The sequence below is a fragment of the Lepisosteus platostomus genome, chromosome 12 (assembly GCF_059453375.1).
Source record: "Lepisosteus platostomus isolate fLepPlt1 chromosome 12, fLepPlt1.hap1, whole genome shotgun sequence".
NCBI lineage: Eukaryota > Metazoa > Chordata > Actinopteri > Semionotiformes > Lepisosteidae > Lepisosteus > Lepisosteus platostomus.
In genome coordinates this window covers 34,859,377-34,884,752 of record NC_142622.1, presented here as the reverse complement: position 1 = coordinate 34,884,752, position 25,376 = coordinate 34,859,377, and the positions used below count along the sequence as shown (strand labels likewise).

At 38.0% G+C, this 25,376-nt stretch overlaps 1 protein-coding gene across 2 annotated transcripts; it reads left to right on the top strand.

The window, feature by feature from the left end:
• The first annotated feature begins 699 nt into the window (after positions 1-699).
• LOC148651458 (casein kinase II subunit alpha) lies at positions 700-24,147 on the top strand. Of its 2 annotated transcripts, XM_088601734.1 has the most exons (14): positions 700-824; positions 5,526-5,617; positions 12,990-13,131; positions 13,664-13,775; positions 14,614-14,715; positions 15,010-15,060; positions 15,298-15,357; positions 17,880-17,963; positions 18,782-18,892; positions 19,330-19,431; positions 19,517-19,617; positions 20,678-20,826; positions 23,211-23,300; positions 23,673-24,147. In XM_088601734.1, the coding sequence occupies exons 3-14, from the start codon at positions 13,031-13,033 to the stop codon at positions 23,786-23,788; spliced, it is 1,179 nt and encodes a 392-aa protein (XP_088457860.1). In that variant the 5' UTR covers positions 700-824; positions 5,526-5,617; positions 12,990-13,030; the 3' UTR covers positions 23,789-24,147. The 2 variants fall into 2 exon arrangements, with proteins under 2 accessions (XP_088457860.1, XP_088457861.1); XM_088601735.1 differs by lacking the exon at positions 5,526-5,617 and having other exon boundaries at positions 803-824.
• Positions 24,148-25,376: the final 1,229 nt, after the last annotated feature.

Here is a 25,376-nt window from a genome sequence, read left to right as displayed (position 1 = left end):
TTTTACATTGGTACATATGTAAAAGTGTATAAATATTTTTAGTGGCATTTTTAAAATACTGTTGACTAATATTAGCATGTGCATTAAGTGGTGCATTCCAACACTATGCAACCTAAATAAACTGCATGCATCAGCCTGTAAACGTTATCATCATACATTTTCACCAGGAACTTTTCTGGTCATGTACTGTAGGTCACAATCTATTTGACAAAACTGAAACGTTACAGTTTATCACAAAGGTTGTGTCAAAATGTACCAATACTGAAAATGAATTATAATTATTTTCAGAAATGTGCTTTCTGCTACAAACCACGTACTGTACACTAAATCAAGTTGATATAGAAAATCCAAATGTGCAATCTGTTCAGTTAAAAGGTGAACGTGTACAGTATATATACGCTGCTATTCCTCCAGAAAAAAAAGCATAAATAACCTTTTACAATGTATAGTTATTAATAACAAAAACCAAATGCACATGAAACATTTTTTAATTAAATTGCGTTAATGGTGTATTCAGGTCCAGCACAAAGACTAACTTTGAGTATCATTATTAATTAACACAAAAAAACGCACTCCCCCATTCCTCGAGACCGACAATTACAAACGTTAACAATTACAGGACATCGCTACTTATTCTCCCCCAAAATGCACAACAGCTCCCATAACGTTGACTGCCGCTATTCCCACCCTGAATCACTCCTGCCAAGACTAATTATTAGCGCCCCCTAACAACGTGGAGGCCAGAGTCTCTTTTATCTCACTTGTGTTTGCCGGAGCCTGGAGTCGCAGGAGCCGCCATATTGTGTTCCCACAGACGTTGAGAGGTAATATACTGTACAGAATGTTTTAGTTTTTGGAGTCTTAATTTTTTTTTCACTTGGGGAAAAATAGACGTGTTTTAGGAGCCAGATTGTTAGGCTTGTGTCTAAGGAGGGTTGAGAACAAGAGCTCCGGCCGATGGGCTTTATTTTGCTAGTGTACATTGTGTGTGAGGCTGCTGGGGTTTTTTTTTCAGGCTGCATCTTCAGACCACATTATAGAGGGTGGACACAAATTCTTCTTTATTTTACACCTGCGAGTGTAGCGTGAGGACGGGAGAAAGGCTGGTTTGGGGGTGAAAGAGTCCTTTGGGTTCATTACTTTTTTTAAGGGGGGGTAGGGGGGTATTTTCTTATCATTTTGGGGGGAAAAAACAGGTCTGCTGCGTCTTCCTGGGATTGAGGCACATATACAGGAGAAAGGAGGGGAGGAGTAACAGCTTCCAACATGGTTTCTAAATGTTGCTGAAATGCAAGCAGAAAACCAGAGAGGAAAAAAAAATATTTTCTCTTTGAGGATTTTAGACTTCTAGTCCTTTTCGTAGTGAACTGATGGAAGGGGACGTCTGATTGTATTGCCGGTCGCTGACTTGCACATATACCCACGTATGAGCTTTTATTATATAGCCATATGTGTATTTTAACAACCACCAAGTCTCCATTTTACAAGCCCCAGTTAAATGTGATGCTTTTCTTCAGAGATTCAGTCCGATAAGTCCAGGCATCAGTTTTCCGCCATCGGTTTCCGACTTGTTTTTTTGAGGTGTGTTTTAAGTGATCACATTTCACTGTTCGCCGTGGCCATGATTTTATCGTAATTTCGCAATAGTACACGCCGTGGGGTTTTATGCATGTTAAAATCGCTATTCCTGCGACTTTCATCGCAGTTCCAGACGCTTTGACGTTGATTTCATTCATAAATTGAATTGGTGTCATTTCCCTAGTATTTCTGGAGTAAGCGTTGTACAAGTCGTATATTTTTAGTATTGCATTTCCGATATTTTCATTCGCAATTTTTTTTTATGTCTCTCTGTGTAAAATATTGCCGGAATATTTCGAAGAGCGTTTACTGGGCTCTAGTGGATGTTTTCAGATCTTGCAGCACTTCTGTCTTCTTTGGCGGGGCTTCGCACTCAGGAAAGTCCCAGGTCTGACTGGGCCTTCTTTGGGTGTTGGGTGGTGGTTAATTGAGAAGGGGGGTTTTAGGTGCTAAACGCAGTAGTTCGGTGAATCATTTCGTTTTGAAAAGCAAAGACAGTTTATGGGGAAAGTGTAAAACTTTACAATGTGGTCCCAATTAGCCGATTTCGTTTTAGAGAAGGGGTTTCAAATCTACTTCTTCCTCGGCGTGACGAAATGGTATTATTATTTTTTTTAAGTGCTCGTTGTAGAACTCGGCCTGTAAAGAAGTTTTAATACCAAATGTGTGGGATTTGTGTCCAGTCTGGGTTGCCGTGGAGGCGCCGAGGGGATGCTATCGTAACTCTGCGATGAAGTGTGGGGCAGCGCATTGACGCGACTGTCGGATCGATTGTGCTTGGCCGGGCCATTCTGGGTGTTGCTCGGTGTGGACATAAGGCGTGTGCAGTACAGTGTGTGAACGTGCTTGACGTTGTAATTAAAAGCACAACCGCAGCTAGCAATCGATATTTTGTTCTTTACTTTGAACGCTGCCATAAAATTGTGGCATACTGCATAAAGCATAATTAACTATTAATAAACCTCTTCAGCTTTCATTATGCCTAGTTTTTCTCCCCAGTGAAAATCTCCATGTGGAAGAACCAGACCTTTTAAGTGCTTTGAACAGAAGACATTTTTTTTTGAAGAAAAGTTTTTGTAAGCTAGACGTTTGTTTTTCCCCTAGCAATTGTAGTAATTCCTAGTTTTTATTAACACTTCCTTCCAGATTTAGGCTGATCTTGTAAGTGATTCCTGCTACAGACGGATCCAGTCCATAATGCACCCGAATTACGCTTGTAATTTTATTCTTTGAGGTTAGCATCCAGTCCTGGGTGCATCCTGCCTTGTGGTCATTACTGTGGCGTCTTCTGCTCTTGGTGAACCTGTATTGGACTACTTGGTTGCTGAAAATGAAATTTAATACATTTCATCCATCACTTTCTAGTTTTGAACTTGATTCTTCTGGTTTACTCTGCCTTTACAGAGCTGTGTTAACATGTTTTGTCTGAATCATTCTCAGGTAGTTGCCACCATAAAAAGATGGCCTGTCAAATAGACCAAAATATCATGCATGTTGTTCTTTATTGAAGGTGTATTTAGCAGCAACAGAAATTAACCATTAATTAGCCACAATCTGTCCAATGTATATCTACCAAAAGTTGGCTTCTTTAATGAAACAGCTACACAAGGTTCTTGTGAGATCCAAGTGAGATGGGTATGATGAAGGGTATCCCTCTTGCTTGTACATTTTATTTCATGGGGAGGGGAAACAAAGCCATGTTTAAGATATTTTATGCATATCCCTGATTTTAAATGTTTAATTATAACAGTTTGTATAAAATCCTAGGGCTCATTAGGATCTTTGAAACTATTGGGATGGGCCGTGCACACACAACTGTCTTGTGTGTATTTGAATGCATTGAAAGCTGCTTTAATGCCTACTGAAAGGTATAAGGTCAGGAAGTGCAAATTTTGTGACGATATGAAACCTTTACACCATTTTAAATATACTTTCTACCTTATGTTTTTTATGCTTTGTGGCTTTGCATTGAAATCTCGGAGGTATTTTTCTCATTATGGGTTCAGATTTAAAACAAACCTCTTGTTCTTCTTTTAGGCGTAGAGATCTTGATTGCAGAGATCCTTAATAACTAGCTGGTAAATAGAGATGGAATAATCTAGTTGCCGAAATCCTCTCAATTTATTTGAACACATCAGTCTTTTGGAATTTGTGTCGCTCCATTAATACATGCATTGATATATTAAATGCTTGCTACAGTAAGAAATTCTATCCTGGTTAACTGTTACTGATATTTAAAGAGGCACCTTAATTTTTGTACAAATCAGTTTCCGTTGACTATTTGGGAGATCTGCAAAAAAGATTGCAGCTGGGTGGAGTTAGTGAGAGCTAGTCCCAAATATGCATCAAAACTTCACACAATTTCAGCTCCTTTCATAGGTGTTCATTTACAGAAATAGATTCCTCAATGGTCTAAAAAGGTTTGAATAATTGTTGCCCTAACCCAGATGTGAAGGATATTCGAATATTTATTTTGATTTGTTCTGAAACCCTTACGGTTTGTTTTATACAGTTGAAATGAAGGGATCTGATCATGTTTTGTTGGGAAGTCGAAGAATGTTCATTTCATGGTATACCATGGTACAGAATGCAGGTTTTTAAAGTGCCGAATTCCATATCCTAAAAGGTCTCATTTCTGCCTTTGCCGTCTTGATCAATTTTTAGTTTTGAAGTTGGTGGGAGGTGGTGTTCTGTTTCCTGATCAGTATAAACCATCACTATTGAAAATGAACAAACCAAACACCCATTCACAAACCTGCGTAAATATGACTTTCTCTTTTCTCAGTAAAACAGATAAGTATCTATATGAAAGTATTTGAAGTGTTAAAACAAAGAGGGTTCATTAACTTGAGTGGAAAAATCTGTTTCCGGAGAGCAGCTGCAGGTGGGATCTTTACACAGATTGAGTATATCACCCAATGTAGGTATTTTGAAAGATGAGTTGTGCAGGAAGGGGAAAATAGAATTTCGAAATTACGAAGCTATGTTGGATCATTAAAACATCTTTAAAAACATGATCATTGCTGTTTTTCATTGCAAGGCTTTGATTTCATAACTACTCCACATTATTAGTTCCTGATAGAAACGTAGCATCAGTCACCTTCTGTACACTGGTAAAATAAACTGTGTGCAGTTGATCTGTGTAATTGTTCATATTTTTCTTTGCAGTATTTTTATGTTTGCAAGCTTGACTGTTCCAGCTGAATAGCGCCTCTTTCTGTTTTTGTGTAACTTTTGTATAACAATTGAGTGTCATCTTAAAGATTTCCTATATTTTATTTGAGACTATTTTTTTGTTTTAGTCTGAGGTCTGCATGCTAATAATTTTAGAGGAGTCCCTTCTGCCTTCCCAGTCCCAGCCGATGAAGTATGGAAGCCTACTTCAGTACTCCAAAAGCAGCAGATTAACAGGGGGGTGTCACTGTTCGCTGTGAATTTCACAGACTTTGTGTGAACCGACGTGAGGCAGGCTGCCCAGTTTGCAGGCTGCAATCTGTTCATGAGTAGTTATGTGCCAGTGGGTTAGATAATGGAAGGGCTGGTTTGTCTGTGGTGTTGGTTTTTGCAATTAAAAAAAAAAAATTGTAGTGTAGACCCTCGTATTGGTGTGTGACTCCTAGTAGACATTCAGTTCCGTTCAAGTCTTTAGATATATATGCTTGTCAAAAATTGATCTCAAAAGCTTTACCATATGTAAGGCTTGGGGTGTCAATCCCACTTTCCAAATTCTGGCTACCCTAAATTTCCCCTTAATTCAACAAGCAAAGTCATTTCTTATTTCATTTCTTTCTCCTTCTGGTCTGATGTGCAGTGTGGCTGTCATGTTTCACCTAGGTGGGTGCTGCGCTTCGGTTGACTCCCTATATCCTTGGGGATGACGAGTGCTGTACTATTTTTCATTTTCTGTTGTCGAGATTCCTTTACAACTTTTTTTTTTCCCCCTGCAGCTTATGCTGTTCCACCAGCTGCTCCTGCTAAGCCATCGCATCTGTCCTGAACACTTGCACCTCTTACCTGCAGTAAGAAGGTACCATACGAGGTGAGACTATTCAGTATAAAATGTGTTGTGTGCTCTTCCAGGGCTCTCGTGTCCTTCTGTAATTTATAAGTATTAATAAAGTGTGTAAGTAAAGTGGGAGTTTACTCACTTTGTGTGTGTATCCTACATGTATGTAAATACACCCTGATACCCTGACACCCTGTCTTAGTTCCTCTTTAAAATAAAATCAAAGTATTATGTTGTCTCTGATATTGCTTAGCTGCAAGACCTTTTTGTCACCTTGCTTTAATAGGAACAGATCTTATAACCAGTTGTTAATTCATCTGAATTTGACCTTTTCTGGTTCTTAAGTTGGGTATGGTTAGTGCCAGTTTCGACTGATCCAGTCAGGCCCATGCCTTCACATCTGAAACGTATATAATTATACTTCTGCAGAACTTCTTAGTTTGTGTTCGTGTCATTCCTGCCTTTTAATTAAAGTCGTTTAGACCTACATAAAACGGCAACCACTTGAAAAGCAAGTTGAGGAGAGACTGCTTTGAGATTTGTTTGCTAAATCTCTTTGCCGCACCTGCATCGCTGTGTTTTTTTTTTTAAATCAAAGACTGAAATGAGCAGAAACAGGTTAAGAAGGTCTTGTCATGCAGGAGATTTCAGTAAAGTGATCAGTTAGAATTGGTAATTAATGGCTCAGTTAGAACAAAAATCATAAGAGAGAGGGTTCCCCGGGACCAGGCTGGGAGATTTTAAAAGGTTTTCGCAGGCCTTGATTTGTTTTCTTCTGTATGTGTGTGTTTTCAGTTGAGTGTAAAGGTCAGAACAACAGCCATGTTTGAGTGGTTATAAGGTCACCGTAACTGACCTACTTACCACTGAAAGGATGCGGCATTTTAACTCCTGAAACCACCTGTCATTGCTTAATTGTAACAAGTGCTTTTAAGTTAATTAACTGTACTGTGCCTTCATGTAAAACATATCTGGATTTTTACTTCGTCATCAATAAAATTTCCATTTTTAAATTATACATCTTCTGTAAGCTTGATAATTTTTGCTCCAATGTATACGGATGCTCTATATAGATACAGAGTCTTAATGTTTTAATTTGTTGTAATTCTCCTCAATATAATAGGTCCTTTTAGTGTGGCTGTGGGCCATTTGTCTAGCATGGATAGATTGTGTGATAGTTTGCCTTCCTCCTGGAAATGGGAGCGTAATAAATCTTTATTGCATTATTAATGGAACTGCAAGATGGCTGTGGTGCAAAATATACAGTGCTGTCAGAATGTATTCACCCCCTTTGGATTTTTCCAGAGGTTTCTTGCAAACTCAAATAGAAAGGGTGGCATTCTGGCGCAGTGGTTAGCAGTGCTGCCTTGTGACTCTGTGGCCCTGGGTCCCATTCCAGACCAGGGGTGCTCTGAGGAGTTTGTTCTCCCCGTGTTCACGTGGTTTTCCTCCAGCTCCTCTGGTATCCTCCCACAGTCCTAAGACCTACTGGTAGGTTTAATTGGCTTCTGGGAAGAGTGGACATGGTGTGAGTGTGGGCCTTGTGATGGACTGACGTCCCATCGTGGCTGGACTTGAAATATTAGTGTCGCTGATCTACACAAGTTCCTCTCTAATGCTAGAATAAGAATGAGCGTTTTTGAAACCTTTTACATGTAAATTAAAAGAAAATGCTGAAATGTCTTGATTTTCAGTATTCGCGCCTTTTGTTAGGACATTTCCAAATTGAGGTGCATCCGATTTCCTTATGAGATTGTTCTTAAACCAGGCGAGAGTCCACCTGCGGGCATTTCAATTGGTAGATGCGAGTTCAGAGGAAGTACACCTGTCTGTATAAGGTCCGTCAGTTGCCAATGTATCACGGAGCAGAAACTCTGCCATGAAGATCAAGGAGCTGTCTGCACAATTCTGATAATTAAGTAGAGGCATAGATCTGGGGAGGGGTATCAAAACACATCTAGGATGTTGAGAGTTCCCAGGAGCATAGTCAGGTGTATCAAATGGAACCAATACAGATCCACCCACACTCTTTGTAGAATTGGCTGTCCGAACAACTGGACAAGATGGATCTTGGTCAGAGAAGTGAGCAAGAACCCAATGATGACTCTGACAGAGCTACAGGGTTCCATGGCTGAGATTGGAACCTGTTTAAGGACATACAGTGGGTATAGAAAGTCACCAACCCCTTTCAAAATGTGTACTTTTTGTTGTATGCCACTCTGAAAATAAAAACAAATTAAATTAGGCTTGTTCCATTTTTATTTACACACAGTAACCCACATTAGTCAAGTGACAAATACAATTCTAAAGCATTCTGAAAATTAATATTACAACAGTAAAATACCTTATTTGGATAAGTGAACACCCCCCTTATAATTGCATTTGTGAACTTGCTCAGGTACTGTATAACCAATCACCTTACAGATCACACAACAAACTGATTGGCTCCCACCTGTGATCAATTGTGGTGATTTTGATTAGTTCAGAACAGAGGCAGCCATTTCTAGAGGACTCCACTGCTTGGAAGTGCATTTCAAAGCAAGGAATCCACTTTGGGTGGGAAAAGGTTTTAAGTATCCCATGGAGCACAAGACCATCATTAAGAAGTGGAAGGCGTATGGCATCACCAGACCTTGCGTAGATCAGGCCGTCCCTCCAAACTGGACGACCGAGCAAGAAGGAGACTGATCAGAGAGGCTACCAAGAGGCCGATGGCAACTTTGGACAAGCTACGGGCCTTTATAGCAAACACTGGTCATTGTGTGCATGTGACAATATCACAAGCACTCCACAAATCTGGCCTGTATGGGAGGGTGGCAAGAAAAAAGCCACTCCTTAAAGATTCTGTGGCAAAAGGTACTGTGGTCAGATGAGTCCAGAATCTTAACTTTTTGGCCGGAATACAAAACAGTACATCTGGCAAAAACCTGATACATCTTACCATCAAGAGAACACCATTCCTACAGTAAAGCACATTGGTGGCAGCCTCCTGTTGTGGGGGTGTTTTCTCTTCAGCTGGAACTGGGATAGAAGGGAAGATGGATGGTGCAAGCTACAAGCAAATTCCTGAAGAAAACCTGCAGCCCTCAGCCAGGAAATTGAAAATGGGAAGGTGGTTCGCCTTTCAACATGACAATGACCCAAAGCACGCCGCTAAAGCAACTGTACAGTTGCTGAAGGACAGGAATGTGCTTGAGTGGCCTAGTCAGAGCCCCGACCTAAATCCCATCGAAAATCTTAGGAATGACTTGGAGGGCAGTACATCATCTTTTTTCACTTGGATGTTGCAAAGTACAGTTTGTAAATAAAAGTGGAAAAGGTCTGATTTTATTGGTTGTCTTTTTGGGCTTGAGGGGAACAAAAGGTGACGATTTTGAAAGGGGGTGGTGAGTTTCTATATCTCCTGTAAGTCTCTGCAGCACTACTTTGATTGTCGCCTCAATGGGAGAGTGGCTAGATGGAGGCGAATCGTATGCCAGGAGCTTGCAAGAAGGCACATCCCCAGGATAGACGGAACAAATTCAGGCAAATCCTTGAGGCGAACCTGCTTCTGTTCGCAAAACATTTTAGATGGGGGCAGAAATTCGTGTTCCAACAGGACAACTACCCCAAGTGTACAAGTGCCAAAGCAACCCTGGGGTAGCTTCAGAACAGGAAGGACCATGAGTGACCCAGCCGAATCCCAGCCTTGAATCTCGGCAGGACTGGGAGATTGCGGTTCACTGACACCCCCCTTCCAAACTGTGAAGGTAACCCGAATCCAGAAGGACAAAGCTGCAACATGTCCAAGAAGACTTAAAGCTGTAATTGCTGACTAACGGGGGTGACTTAGGGTGATTTATATTGACTTAGGGGGTTGAATACTTCGGTCAACAGGATATTTCCACTTTTCATATTTTTGTTACACAAAAAATATTTTCACTTCTTTAAATTACTGTGTATGTGAATCAAGGAAAATGTAATTTCGATGCATTCAAAATTCTGGTTGTAACAACATTTGCCGTTGTCACAGGGCGTGAATAGTTTCTGAAGGCACTGTAACTACTGCAGTTCAGACATTAGGAAGCATGCTTACATCAGCTTGAAAGCCCTACCAGTATCACTTCCCACTTGGAATTCACCTTCTTGACCAGTAAACTGAATCATTCATTGTTCCCTCACCTTGCTTTTGAGTGTGTGACTAATTTTTGATCCTGCTTTGATAGTGTGGATTTAACCATAAATCAGTCTCGTGTACGACTGCTTCAGCAAAAAAGAAAATCAGAAAAGCTGTATAATTAAAGGTTTTTGTTAGGGTGTAACCATAAAGTAATGTGTATTTTGAATTATTTCATCATTTAATAAGCAGCTGCATGGAAGTACAAACCTGCTAACATCTTGAATTGTTTTTACCATGTCTGATTGACATGTTAGTTGGGTTTAACTTTTCTTTTTGTCTTGAGATATGTTCCTGCTCTTTTAGTAGTCTTGCTTATTGTTGACAACACTGTTAAGAATAAGCAGTTGAGTGATAACGTAAAGTTTTACGTATCCAGCTGCAGTTTCTCAAGGACTACCAATCAGTGAAAGTGCATATTCTCAAGTAAATTACAGTTATGTTAAGTAAGATATCCACCAGTCACCCTGAATTGAAAATAAGATTGTACAAACAGTATCAAATATCATAGCACAAATTATTTCAGAAGTGACATTTGCACCAAAATATCTGAATGGATTTGGACAATGATAATGATATTTGTATTCTTAGTGGTTTAAACAGAAGCAGAATGTTAGGTGAATACATTGCACTTTCTACACCTGAAAAACCATTTGCTTAGAAAAGATAGACCCGGACATCCAACCTCAAAGAATGTTTTTCATCCTGTAGGACTTAGTATAAATATTTCGGATTTTTTTTTACACTGTATGTCTGCATTGTTTAAAATCACTTTGGATGTAGTCCCGATTTTAATAGTTTTATTACAGTTATAAGAAACAATTTACAAGGATAGACTGACTAGACATTCTTTAGTCAATTCTATCTAGAATGTGTCTAGAATGTAGACATTCTCTACTTTTTCCCCTGTGGATATCATGATATTTACTGGGCTTGTGATATATAGAATTTAATATTTGGATTGTGGCATCTTCAGCAATTTTGTGGATCCTTCCAATTACAGTGTGTGCTGGTTGCTTTAGGGCTCCCTTTTTATAGGCAGTGAGTCACAGACTTCATACATTAGCAGATGTGCTTAATGAAAAAAAGTAGTGTATTGTGCACTCATATCCACAACTGCTTCAGTGCTTTTTTCATATGCAGTGTGTTTTTGTATGGTTTTTCTGTTTTTTTTTCTACACCGTTCAGTATAGAAGGATCATTGTCACTTGTGAAATATTTTTTTACTTCTAGATTTGAATTGCAACTACAAATAGTGATTTTTTTTTGTTCCCCTGATAGTAAGGCATCTTTTGGTGAGTTGTAATTTTCTATGGCATTTGCCTTTACTACTGGTCATATCTCTTTCAAAGCTGGAAGAGTTGCTTGCTTATAAAATGTAATTTTATAGGTGTAAACATGCCAGGCTTTCTTGTTTCCTGAAGGCCTTCTCTGGAGAGGAATGTTATCACTTGCAAATTGTATGTTTCAAGCTTGTACACAAGTATCTAGGCCAATAGATTAAATGTTGCCATAGTAACCAGCTATTATGTTTTATGTTTATGGTTTGAATCCTAGTAGATTTTGGGTGCAAATATAGAAGCACTATTATTATTAATCTGTTTTGCTTCAGCCATTTCTTTTTCTCTTGTACTATTTTGCCAGTGCTAGTGTCCTGTTCTGTGAGCAGTCAGATGCCAAAAGAGTGGATTGTTTCCATCTTGCGATGGTTCTTAATTCAATAGCAGTTTCTCTATAAGAGTGAGAATGTTAGTGTAATTATATTTGAACTTGGAAATTGACCAATATGAGAGTTCATAGATGTGGAGGAAACGAGTAATTATGTGAGCGTATTGTAATAGGTTGGTTCAAATAGTACAGGTGGTTATAGTATGGACTACACAGGGGTGACAGCACTAGAGAGTATATAGAGGCCCATATGAGAATTGGCTCAGATGGACTTTTATGCAAATTGATCTCTAGGTAGGAGTATTTGGAAGTTGCTCAATGAGTGACAGTCTGCTCTATGACTCTGTATTGGATGGACACTTACTCTGAAAAGATACAGGAAGTTCTGTACTGTTAATTTTCTAAAGAGAGTGCAATCCATACATGGTTAATAAAAAATTCCATTATTCTTAATTCCATATAAATTCAGCTTCCTGCCATTTATGTTATCCACTCCTTGAACTATGTTGTAACCTAGCAGAAGGTTATCTTCATCTGCAGTCTTATTGTTGGTGCACAATCCTTACTACCTTCAGAAATGCATTGATGAGTTGCAGTATATTGTCATTATTGGCAAATGTGGTAGGTGGTTTTACTGCGGTTTATATACAGCATCTCTGTTATATTTCTGATACACTGCTTGACAGTGTTTCAGCAAATGAAGTATTTCAGAAATACAATTCACAAGCTTTACAATTTTTTAAGTAAAGGACAAATTTCCTTTGTGGTAATTCTTTCACTGCAGAAAATATCCTTAGGCTGAAAATTGCCCGACATTTTGTACATATTTTCTTCTGAAGTTAAGGTACAGTGTATTTTTAGGGAGATAATGTTTTATAAACAGTCACCTGCCTTAAACGATAGGCTGAGTTTCATACATTTTAACATTTCGTTGAAGATTACAACTTCACTCCAGTACTGGCTTTTTTGTTCTGTGCATTAACAAGTCACTTTTTCCGTCTCGGTTAGCGCTTAGCTAGTTATTTTAAAGTGGTACATTTTACCAGTGAGAACACACCCTTTTTTTTTTAAATCTGTGGCACGGCAAAACCTTCACCAACTCTACACAAATACACTATATCGTGATGCTTGAACAATATCATTCCCTTGCCTTTACTGCGGTGGTTGATGTAGAAGGTTCTTTTCCATTTGATAGTTATCTAAACTACTTTTAAAAACAGAATTGGAATGTAAAGTTGAATTTTCTCCTTTTTTGCGTAATAAATGTAGATATTTTTTAACAGCAGGAGTCTAATGGCTGTGGGTATATTTCCCCAAACGTCTCTTGAAAGTTTAATGCAGATTTTCCAAGGGGCATCCTATGTTGTTTTCAGGTTGCTTATGAATACAATTTGGTTTAAAGCATGCCAGATTCATTTTCCAGTTTACAAACTTCCAGTTTTGTAACCTACTGCTGAGATTACTGGGGGCAGTGTTTTTTCATTCGTTTTTGAGGCAAATTGAGACAGGTTGCACAGTTCAGACAGCCTGTAGTGCCGCTGGCGTAGAAGCTAAATCCCATGTTTGCCTTTCTGTTTTCAGGTGATCCCCAAAAATAGTACCTTCGCCGCTTTGTTCGGAATATGTCAGGACCAGTCCCAAGTCGAGCCCGAGTTTACGCTGATGTAAACACACAGAGACCCCGGGAGTACTGGGATTACGAATCGCATGTTGTCGAGTGGGGGTGAGCCTTTTGGCCGTTTTGTTCTTTTAAACTGTACTTTATCACACCTGACGTAAGTTATAACCTTTATCCAAATATTTAGCCATCAGTCAGTGCAGTTCATATGTTACTTGAAAGTCTAAAGAATTTTTTTAAATGTTGAATGAGTTGGAAATTGTATTTAAAATAATGTAACATATTAAGTACTCAAATAACTTTGTCATTGCATTTGAACTTTTCTTTAAAATAGATTATACAAGCTGCTTTCATAGCTTAAATTTCTTTCCGTGGTTGGGTCAGTACATTTGTATTTTTTCTGATAAGGCAAGACGTTTTTTGATGACATTCACATTTTGTACTAGAAGAAGTGTTTGTGCTAACAATGTTTCATTCTCGGTTGGAGCCTGACCACTGAAGTCCTTTCCAGCCACTCAAAGCTCAGGTCACTGACGGGTTGTAGTCATTGTCAAGTGAAGCAAATATTAAGGCACAGACGTTTTTTTTACATGTGTTTTGTCATTTCTACATGTATCTTAATTTCTTTTTGATTCAGAAATCAAGACGATTATCAGCTGGTGCGGAAACTAGGCAGAGGCAAATACAGCGAAGTGTTTGAAGCCATAAACATCACAAACAATGAAAAAGTAGTCGTCAAAATACTCAAGGTATGATGACTTTGTTCAATTAATTTATACTTCTCCTGCAAATGAGGGCACGATAACCGGCACTATCTGTTGTCCTGTTTGTGATGGGATTTCTTTTGCTAGCCCAGAAAGCTGTCATAGGAAGCACGTGCAACTGTCAAAAATGCATTAGCATCGCAGCTGTAATGTAAAGCTAATGTTGCTGTTGCTCAATGTAGCAATTTACTTTCCAGAAACTTGGAATCTCAAAGGCTATATAGTGATTTGTTTTTTCAGTTCTTTTTGAGATTTTTTTTCTGTCATTTTTTATAAAATATAAGTCAATAAGATTTTTACATGCTGTTTAATATAGTAAATGTTTAATATGTTTATACATACATGAATATTGGCATATTTTTATTTAAGAAAAAACATTATTTGCGGAAGTGAGTTTTGCAAGCTTTGTCCAATGGATTCATAGTTTTACTGTTATTTGTAAGTGTAATAGTATATCAGGGACTACTTGTATCTACTGGGATACTAGATGAAATATTCTCTAATTTATATGTTCCTTGAGTACTCTAATTTATATTCTGAACACTTGATAGGTAAAGCTGTCTATATGGCAGTAATGCATATATGATCAATCTCGATGCATTTTATTCTTTGAATGTTCTTTCGAATCCTCAGGTGTGTTGTTTTTAAAAACTCATTTATTTTTCAACTTTACCGTTTATAAATTGATTTCTTTGGCACTGATTTTTTTTTTACCTTGTACAGAAAGGCTTATTTATAAGGTATGAAATATTCATATCCTTTGTGAAAGTGGTTTCCATTATGGTTGTATAGTAAAATTCTGCATTGTATTGACTGTTTACAGCCAGTCAAGAAGAAGAAAATCAAGCGAGAAATTAAAATTCTAGAAAATTTAAGAGGTGGCCCCAACATAATCACGCTTCTAGACATTGTTAAAGATCCTGTGGTGAGTTACTGTTGGCATTCTGTTAAGTTCTTAATTACAATTTGCTGCAATTGTTCCTATGGTTAAAATCACTGTTTGTCAAATGCCGATTAAATGTTCTGCAATTAAGACTTTCCTTCAACTGAAACTGTACTGGTTCATCTCAGTAAACCTTTTCTTGAAGTTCTTGGCTTATTCCATAACGTAACGGTATACTTGAAAAAGGTAAAACCACTTCAGCTAACTTGATGCATAAATGGCTAATAAAACAACCTAACAAAAATTCTTCATTTTTTTATAATGCATTCCCTTTAGTCTCGGACGCCAGCCCTGGTTTTTGAACATGTAAACAACACAGACTTCAAGGTGAGCGTGTTCACTCCCCCCTTTTTTTTATAAGTCTTTTAACAAAGCTGTAGGTCTGTAAATAGTTTTCCATGTACATTATTCAAGTTGCCAGGCTTAATAGATATTATAAACAGCCGTGGCTGTTAACACTTGACATCTGCTTTAAAGACATGCTCTGCATTTTCTTGAATGTCTAAATTGAGTTTCATGGTCTTAAAATGTTTGTCCATTTTCGCAATTTTTTTTCTTTTTCAGCAATTGTATCAAACGTTATCAGACTATGACATTCGGTTCTACATGTATGAAATCCTAAAGGTAAGTCTTTGTGTCTTCTAATGTGCTTGTGTTCTGATGCTGTTTTGTGCAGGTTGAGCTAGCATCTTTCTGTCCATTTAAAGTCTTAAACCATATCTACCCCTCCTCCACAGAACGCCTCAACAGGTGCAAACACTTCAAGTCTTCTGTAGACGGGGTTGATGTTGCCTTTCATCAGCGGGCTTTGATTAAGACCAGTAAAGCTCAAGTATTTCTGAAACAAATAAGTTGAGTTAAAAGATGTTCTCACCTTTTCTCATAGTTGTAAATTTAAAGCCTCTGAAAAGAGTTTGAACTATTTAGGCAAGCGATGTCAAGCAAGCCAGTGGGGGTTGTGATTTGCATGTACAGCCTTTCCTCACTGCCCATCCATATACAGCTTTCATATTCCTTCCAAACTGCAAGGAGCACAGTTCTGCCATGGAAACCTTTAAAAAAGTGCGCTAGGTCTCCACCAGCTCATGTCTTGTCTCCTTCGTGCATCATGTGTCTCTGCCCAGCTAGGTGTTAGGTTGTGTATGTTTCACACTATCATTCCCATGATTTCAGTGCTCTTTTCTTTTCTTTTGCTGTTTATCATTTGTGTTGTAATTTAATTGCAATGTTTTATTACTTTCAGATGTTTATGGTTCAAGTTGTTTATTTTTAAGGGAGACATCTGCAACTAAGTTTTACAAGGGGGCATTCCACTTTTTTTCCTTGCTTTACGGTGTTCAGGTTCAAGTCACTTCCATATGGAAGTGATGTACAGTGTCTACAGAAAGTCCACCCACCCTTTTCAAAAATTAACACATTTTGTAACCTAACAGTCTGAAATCAAGGCACATGAAGAATTTATTTTACCTTTGTTTACACATAGTAACACAGCCTCCAAGTGAAAAGAGCAATGCTCCAGCATTCTGAAAAATTAAACAATTAAAACCCTAGAGAAATGGGTTGAATAAGTGTACACACACCTTAATAATAGCAATTGCAAATGAGCTCTGTTATAACAGTTGACTTCACACAATAAGCTAAATTAACCTCCACCGGTGTTTGGTTTCTTTAATTTTTTTAGTCATCTGGATGTGTTTGGCTTTCCTGTAAAGTCTGCTCCTTGCTTTCTTTCTTGGTGGGCTTCTGAGCACTGCTCCTTTTCATTAAAGATTGATTTTTTTTCTATGCATTGATTCACAGGTTTAACTAGCATCGCAACAGGTTTAACGATGCTATAATAAGAATAAGAATTATATCTTTTTGATGTTTTTTCCTACACATTTGCAATCCTTAAATGTAGCTTGCAGACGATGAGTACGCTGATAAATGACAAAGTAACAGTGTCGCTAAAATAACTGGATGTTTAGCCCGACGTTTTAAAACATCTCGGAACCAGATAGATAATCTGTTGATGTTGGCAGATGTTTTCATTTTAAAACTTTCATCTACTAGTGCTTCATTTGTTCTGTGTCCTTTTGACCTGATTGCATTTTGTTAGCACATTATCGTATAGAAGATTACATTGTGTTAATTATAGGCCTTTGATAAACCTGGCATTGCCACAGTATGGGTCCCTGTATGTTGTGGCCATGAAAGCCTCCTCCATCCCCCTTGTTTTTAAAATCTTAGCCATCTCACCCAAACACACAAGTGTTTCTTGAGTATTAGTACCCTTTTCCCACTAGTACTGCTGAGCTGATACTTAACCAAGCACGCCCAGTGTGGCTCAGGGTTCCCTTCCCCCCTGGAGGATTGTGGTTCATGATGTTGCATGCAGTGTAGGCACAGGAGAGCTTCTTGCGAGAGAGGAGCAATTTCATCTTGGTAGAAATGAACACCTGAAGAAGAACAATGTTTTTGCATTTTCATTTTTTTTCATAGTACTTCCTTGAGTTTTGGCTTTCAATTCCCTTTGACATGCTGAACTAATTTGCTTGGTCTGGGTGTTCCAGACTAATAAATAGGTTGGATGCTATACTTCTTGAGGCATGAACATACCAGCTGATGTAGAATAGAATGATTTGCCTAAATTGTAATGAGCCTTCAGCAGACCAGTGCTGAACTCTTCTTTCTTTCCACTACTGGATGAATCATTCTGTTGTGCACTGACTTAGCAGAGCGTAAGGGCCAAATGCAGACCACTCCAAAGGTTTCAGTACAGTAATGGCAAAGAGCTATATAGTGCCCTCTCGATGCAGTCAGAGCATCAATGGAATGGGAACAAAAAGCATAATGTAACAGAATGAATTATAGATTGGATTGACTTAAAACACAAAGTCATGATCTCATTGCACAGAGCAAAGTCATATTGTACATATTCCTTGGAATTAAAAAGGCAGCTTTTCTCCAAACGAACAGATTATCCAGTTTATAAATCTTTGTTCCAATTTTATCAGTATAAATTAATCTGGTTGGCATTTTAACTGCCTTTCAAGTGAATGTGAATCTTGTGATTTACATGATTTGTCAAGGAAGAAGAGGTTATTGTAAGAGAACCTGGAAGACTCTTGCTTATTTTCAAAGCTGTCTCTTTTTCCTGTCCTTAGGCCCTGGATTACTGTCACAGTATGGGAATCATGCACAGAGATGTTAAACCACACAACGTAATGATTGACCATGAACACAGGAAGGTATTGAACCTACTGCTTATGACTCGTTTTTTAAAATAAGTTACTCATTGTAGCCAGCAGTTGAAGGACTAAAATTGTGTAAAACCATTTGTTCATGTAGAGTGAATGAGAAGTGAGTCTTAAAGATCGCCAGGTGTGTTCATGGCACTTCTGGATTATCTCTTATCAGTGCAGGAAACCAGGAGAATTAATTTGGCGTAGGTCTAATTTCACTTTTCTATTCAGTTAATTAGGTAAAGCATGTTCCTTTCTGAGGTAAGATAAGTTGAAGAAATTTTGTTTTTGCTCCTTTGCCAATACATACAGCTAATTAGTGATAACACATTAATGCATTATACTAAAGTTTGCCCTTGTAATTGCTGAGATGTGTGTTATTAATAAGGTATGATTTTTATTTTGTTTTGCTGTTGATCCTACTCAAATCTGCTTTTACTTTATGGATATTATGGATGTTGGACATAGTATGGAAGTTCATGTTCATGTATTCATTTTTAACAAATATTAAGCTGAGCATTGGTTTTCAGTGAACAGCCTTGATGCTTATTAGGCTGTACATAAATGGTAGTAAGACCATGCATAAAATCACCTTTAATTTAATTCTGCCTCCATGTTGCAAAAACATAACTGGAAAAATTCTAAAAAAGCCTTGTTTCTTTTGAAACTTGATTTCCCTCATTCGTATTCTCTTTTTCAGGTTGTATTGTATTTTTCTCATCACTTACTATTGAAAAGGAAAAGCGCTCTTGCGTTTTTCAGGTGGGGTCTACCTAATTGTAGGCGATTTATAAATGATATAAATAATCACTTGTCACTTACAGCTTCGTCTGATAGACTGGGGTTTGGCAGAATTTTACCATCCTGGCCAGGAGTACAATGTTAGAGTTGCATCCAGGTACTTCAAGGGACCTGAACTGCTGGTAGACTACCAGGTGAGTTCAGCTTGTATGTCTTATTCACTGTTAAAACACTTTATAACATTTTACATCCATTATTTAAATGTTTTTAATATAAGATTTTTTATGCAATTATTCATATTGTATGTTCAAGTTTAAGCCTGTTTGTAAAGTTCATTTTAATCCAGTTTTGCCAGCAAGTGTTATCTATTTTCCAATCCACACTTTAATCTTTTTTTAACATTGAAGTGGTTTGTGGATTTTGCACTGTGAATCATTCTTTTTTGAGAACGAGTTCCAATCAATAATATCTTCTTTTAGGAAAACATTTTTGAGACAGTGCAGTGCCATATACATGACTTCTGAAATGTCACATTAAACACAACTCTTTAAAACATTATTCCTGTTTTGAATGCCAGCTTTTAGTTTGGTATCTCTGATTTGTTTCTAATTCCATGTTTTTGGTGGTTTAGATGTATGACTACAGTTTAGACATGTGGAGTTTAGGTTGCATGTTGGCCAGTATGATCTTCAGAAAGGAACCCTTCTTCCATGGACATGATAATTATGATCAGGTATGGAAATATGATTTTTTTTAAATTAAAAATGCTATTTAAAGTTAATATCTGGTTTGAGCATAATTTCTGGTGTTTTTTTCAGCTTGTGCGAATTGCTAAAGTTCTGGGCACAGAAGACTTGTACGATTACATTGATAAATACAACATTGAATTAGACCCTCGGTTTAATGACATTTTGGGCAGGTATGTTTTTTTACTTTCAAGCTTAAAATGTATACCTTTGTTTAGCTTTCATACAAAAAACCGTGAGATCCAGCAAACAGTGACCATGATAAATACAGAAATCATATTATTGTCTTCAATTTTTATGAAAATTTCTGAGCTTGTTTTACAATTAAAAAAAGATATGGGATAATCTGAAACTATAACATTTAAATGCTTCACTGTATGTCACCTTTGTTTCCTCAAGCCATCTTGCATCTGTCTACTGGAAAGATAACCTGAAATAGTGGATAACTATCTTGCAGTTTCAGCCATCAGGAATGATGGTGCTTTATATTGTAGAAATTATCTATCAGATAAGTATCTCAGTGTTTTTTCACAAGAGGATATAGTGTTAAGGGCTACATTCACATCAGAATAAAATACTCATCAGGAAGCCCATCAGGATTCACACGATTTTCACGTTCATCCTGTCGATACTAGAATTATACCTAAGTTGATGTTAGCCTTCAAGCAAGAGAAAATAGCTTCTTGCATGCACCATACACTTCTGCTATTAAATACTGTAAGTCAATGATAGTAAATACAGAAATGGTATTGTCTTAAACTGTTTATTCTAAATAGCTGAGCTTATTTTACAATTCAAAATTATACAGGATAATTGAAAAATTAAGAACAGTCTTTATGTAGTATCTTAGTGTCTCTACAGGCCTAATTAAAACTAATTTTGATCAACTGATGGCAAAAATCTGGTTCCCGGTGAAGACAATGCTTTTAAGCAAGGCTCTTTACCCAAATTACATGAGTCAACCCATCTAGGGACAAACAGATATCAGGATTGCTAGGGGATAACCCATAATGGCCCAGTGTTTCATCCAGAAATTGCATTGTATTCACGGCTTGATTAACCCTGCAGAAAGCAGGCCTAGCTTGGACTATAAGACCCGTTAAGACTCACGATGGACTTTAAGATGGACCATAAGACTTTAACCTTACTTTGCTGTTTAGTGTTGTCTCTTCACTTTGCTTTTGAAAATGAAGACCCGAAATCTGCCTACTCTGCAATTTGTTTCTCCAACAGACATTCCCGCAAAAGGTGGGAGCGATTTGTACATAGTGAGAACCAGCACTTGGTGAGCACTGAAGCACTGGATTTCCTTGACAAACTGCTTCGCTATGATCATCAAGCCCGTCTCACAGCAAGAGAGGCCATGGAGCACCCTTATTTCTGTAAGTTACACAGCTAACTGGAAATACTCTGCTTTAAGCCTTTTAAGATGCCTTTTTTTCCACATTAATTTAGGGAATGATAGATGAAATTGTCATTTCCACTATGTAAGGGAAATGCAGGAGACACTTGATCTTGTAATATGTGAATATACCTCAAAATCATTCTTCATCAAAACAGGCTGCTCCTGGGTGTAATGCATACCCGAAAATACTTTGAAATTTGGTAGAGTCTACAAGGGATTCCCATAGTATTTGCACTAGTGTATCACTGAAGGTGTTGCTTTGGTTCCAAAAAGCTCTGTGGATCACCAGTTTCAGCTTGTCCCTGAATAAACAAGTATAAAATGTTTCCCTTCATCTGTAAAGTGAGGGAAGTGTCATCTTAACGTTGGGGGGTTTCCAAGCGAAATGAACAGGAATGAGTTCAGAACAAGCTGCATGCGGTCTGAGAGAAGCGTAGTGAAGAGCAACACTCATGTTGTATGATCCATGTCAACGTATGTAGTGTAGAATACCACCATGAAAGTAAAAAATATTTTGCTAGTACTCCAGTGTTTTCTTGAATGGCAAGATTTGTACAGGTAGTGGCATAAAAAGAAACACCAATTTAAAGTCACCTCATTTGCCATTGAGCCACCAGGTTTTGCCAGTTCAGCATGTCTGCACCCTGGTATAGAGTCTGGTGTAGAATTCAACGTCTTGAATTCTGCTGGAGGCATGTTGCACCACTCTTTGGTGAGAAAGTCTTGTCAACTAAAACCTGGTTAATGGAAGCTGAAAACCCTGTCTCAGACATCATTCCAAAATATCCCAGCAATGCTTGATTGGGTTCTGGTCTGGTGACTAAGAAGCGCACGGCATACTGATTTTATTCATATGTCATATTCACTCCGAGACCTCCGCATAGTTTTTGGATTGGGGTGTTGTCAGACACCCTTCCTGGAAAGAGAGGATGGCTGCAAAATGTGGTGAAGATGCATGCTAAATACCATTAAGTAGAGAAGACAACTGATCTGGCCTTCTAAGGGAATGCGTGTTCCTAATCCATGCCAGGAACATGCAAGTCCCAGCATCTTTCACTGTTTGAGCCGAGCACTCAGAACTGTAATGTTCTTAGGCTGGCGCCTCACACACTCATTTGTTTGTTGAGAATAAGGCATAAGATGATTCATTTGACCAACTTGTGTTACTTCACTGCTTGGCAGTCCATTGCCTGTGCTCTGTGCACCACTGCACTTACCCACACACCCTGCTTCAAAGTCACTGACGTCTCCTCTTGCGGCCATGCTAGCCATTAGTATAGGCAATCGGATATGTACAGCATTTCTATACATGACCCTAAGCATGCTGGGTTGAGTCCCACTTGTATAGAAGCCCTTGCTTTAAAATACTTGGTGTCCATCAGTCACCCAGGTGTTTTCATGTTTTTGTCCATTACCTGTGTATTAGATTTGTAGTGTAATTTATGAAATAGTTTGAGGCTAAAATTGTTTCATCGCTGTTGGCTTTATTGGGATGCTTTCTTATGAGTGAATCAAATGATTACTTTGCTTCTGAAAGCACGTGACTTTTATTTCAGTAAACAATGTATAATTAAACACTTTGTTTTGCGAAAATTGTCTAGTCTTGTTTATTACTTTTGTGGCGGTCATTTACACTAATTTAGTGCAGAACAATTGTATTTATCCATAGTTAAAATCGCACGCTGCCTCGCTGGGGCACATATCCACCCTTATAAAAAGTTGTTGCATGCAGCGAAAGCACCATTCATTTTGAAGAACGCTATTGTTTTCTCTTGCTTTCACAAAAGCAGTCATACTCCACTGGAGTCAGTTTTCATTTTAAACAGTATAGATAAGGTAGCACAAGACAGCCCAGCAGGTGGCATTATTCTAGATTCATAAGCACAGAATACTGGAGCAGAAACAACCTGAAAACAGGCTGTATGTGACTTGGTGCATCAAGAGAAGCTGTCTGAGGTCCTGTGTGCTTATCTAACCATAAATAATGCTTTGCATTTTTCAGAACACCTAGATCCAGTGACTGTTTTTACGGTTGCTTCTGGTGAGAGCGAGTGCAGAATTGTTCAGTTTAGTTACTAAAATGGTGTTTAAGCATCATGAAAAGCCCTTTACAAATATCAGGAGCACGTTTGAAAACAATCTGTGGTAGCAGCTCATCGAGAGCTGAATATATTGGTTTGTTTGGAGGGAATATTTTTTAAGTGGGGCCAATCACTATGATTTGTGCATTTTTGCAATCGGCACTATAAAATATTAATCTCTGTGGGGGGGAAATGGATATTTTGATGGCAAATGTTGTGGGCAATTGTTTGATCACCATGAAGTGAAACGTGCAAATCTTATGCTCCTTTTGCGTGACAGATCCCATAGTGAAAGACCAAGTGAGGATGGGCTCCTCGTCGGGAATTTCTGCTGGAAACACCCCAGTTAGCTCCTCGAGTATGATGGCAGGTGTGTGATGAGAGCTGCTGTGATTCAGTCTTCCTGCCTTATTTCGGTCATGTTCCTTTACAATTTAAGAATCTTTAAAGTATCGTTTATATCCAATAAACATCATTTTACTTCTCTGTATAGTTGATTATAAGAGAAGTAATGCAGGAACTTATGATATACTTTAAAATGTGTTCATTGTTTTGGAAGTGATGCTTTCAGCTATTGATTAGAGAGATGTTATTAATAATTAAATTATATTAGATGGTTTATAAGAATTGAACACATAAGATTTTTGCCTTGACTACATTTGGTGGTGTCTGGGCACTCCCCAGATCAGCTCCTGTTGTTGGAAAGGCTGCACTTCATCTAGCTTTCTCTTTTTTTTTGTAGGAATTACGTCAATGTCTTCATCGCAGCCGATGGGTAACCTTGCTGGATCCCCTGTCATTTCCTCTCCGAACACTTTGGGAACACAAGTCCCAGCTGCCACAGGAGTGCAGCCCTGAACTCTGACCTCCGACCTCTGGTTAACCTGACAAATAGGCCCTCCACCTCATCCCCTTTTTTCATGTTATCTGAGTGCCAGCCAGCAGCCTCCAGTCCTGTGCTATGAGCTGTAGAGGTGCTTGGCACTCTGGAGTTTATTTTTATTATGTTGAGTATAACAAAGAAAAATTAGGTTCCTTTTTTCCGTACAATAATTATATATTGAGATTCAGACGCAACAAAAATTTTATGTTGTGTCTGTGTCTGGATGAAATGTAGCTGCGTTCTTTCATGATCACAGTGTCTAGAAATGCAACTACAATGTAGAAATTAAAAAGAAAAATGGATAATAAAATTTATTTTATATGTCCCAAAAGTACATCCTTGTTTGATGCCATTTACTGCTCCTAACTGTGGGATTGGATCTTTTGTGCATTGCCTTTTAGCATTTTACGTCAAACCATTTATCCCCTTATTTTTCAAGTTCAAAATTGTAATATGGGAGCATATTAACAGAATTTTTTTGTACATCCCCAGTATTTGATGTAGACTGGTTAAATAGGTTTGATTTGTTAGATAAATCTATTCAGATATTCGTAGTATCAAATATGATTTTAAAGCAGTTTTCCTGTTGGGAGTCTCTGTCCATTCTGAAACATGCTCGAGTACAAAAAGACAGTTTGAGGCTTGGAAAATGTGACGAGTAAAGATGTTGATACTCCGGTATGCACTTTATTGTGGTCACAGTTAAGTTAAACAGTGCTTAGGATGGAAAAAAATGTTCTTTTTCTTTCCAACATATTTATAGACTGAAACACCACTTTATAAAGAAATCTTTTCCATGGAGACCTTTTGTGTTGCAGAAAGACTAAAATTGTTCCATAAGTGTGAAGGTACAGCATGAACACAACTTACTCTAATGCGCTTCTTCTTAAAGGAAACATTTAACATCCTTGGGTAACCGATTATGTAGGCTTTTAGCTTCTTGTCTTTATGGATATTTGCACTATACGGTCCCATTGATATCACATTTCTTAATGACATGTTAGCATCTGAGAGTAACCAGAGATGCAACACTACTGCTCCAAGAATCCCCTTAAATACATATCTTGTAAAAACTTAAATATAACAGGATGGGTGAAATATAATAAATCAGCTGCCTGATAAGTTGTTTGTTTATCATACTGTACTAGATATTAGACTACTACTAGCAGGGAGTAGCTCATTACCTTAATTTGGCGCTGTAAATCTTTAGAAGGCCTGAGACATAAGGCATCTAAAATTTCAGCCTTCCAAACAAGACAAACATTGCTCCTCCACTCTCAACGCCTTGTCGGACTACGTTACTAAAAGCTCCTTAATTATTCAATTGGCTACCTTTGTTCTGCTTAAAAATTAAGGAGTTAATTATACGGGATGGGCAATGTAATGAACTACACCGTTAGTTTTGACCTCTTTAGAAAAGTGATCTGCTTCTTTCAAAACCTGCTTGCATTTGGAGGTCTGTGCTTTAGTGCACCTACAAAGCTGTCATTAGAGTTACTGACCCTATCTTATATATTTATTGATGGAAAAAGGACCTCTGTGACATCTTGTGTTTTTTGGAAG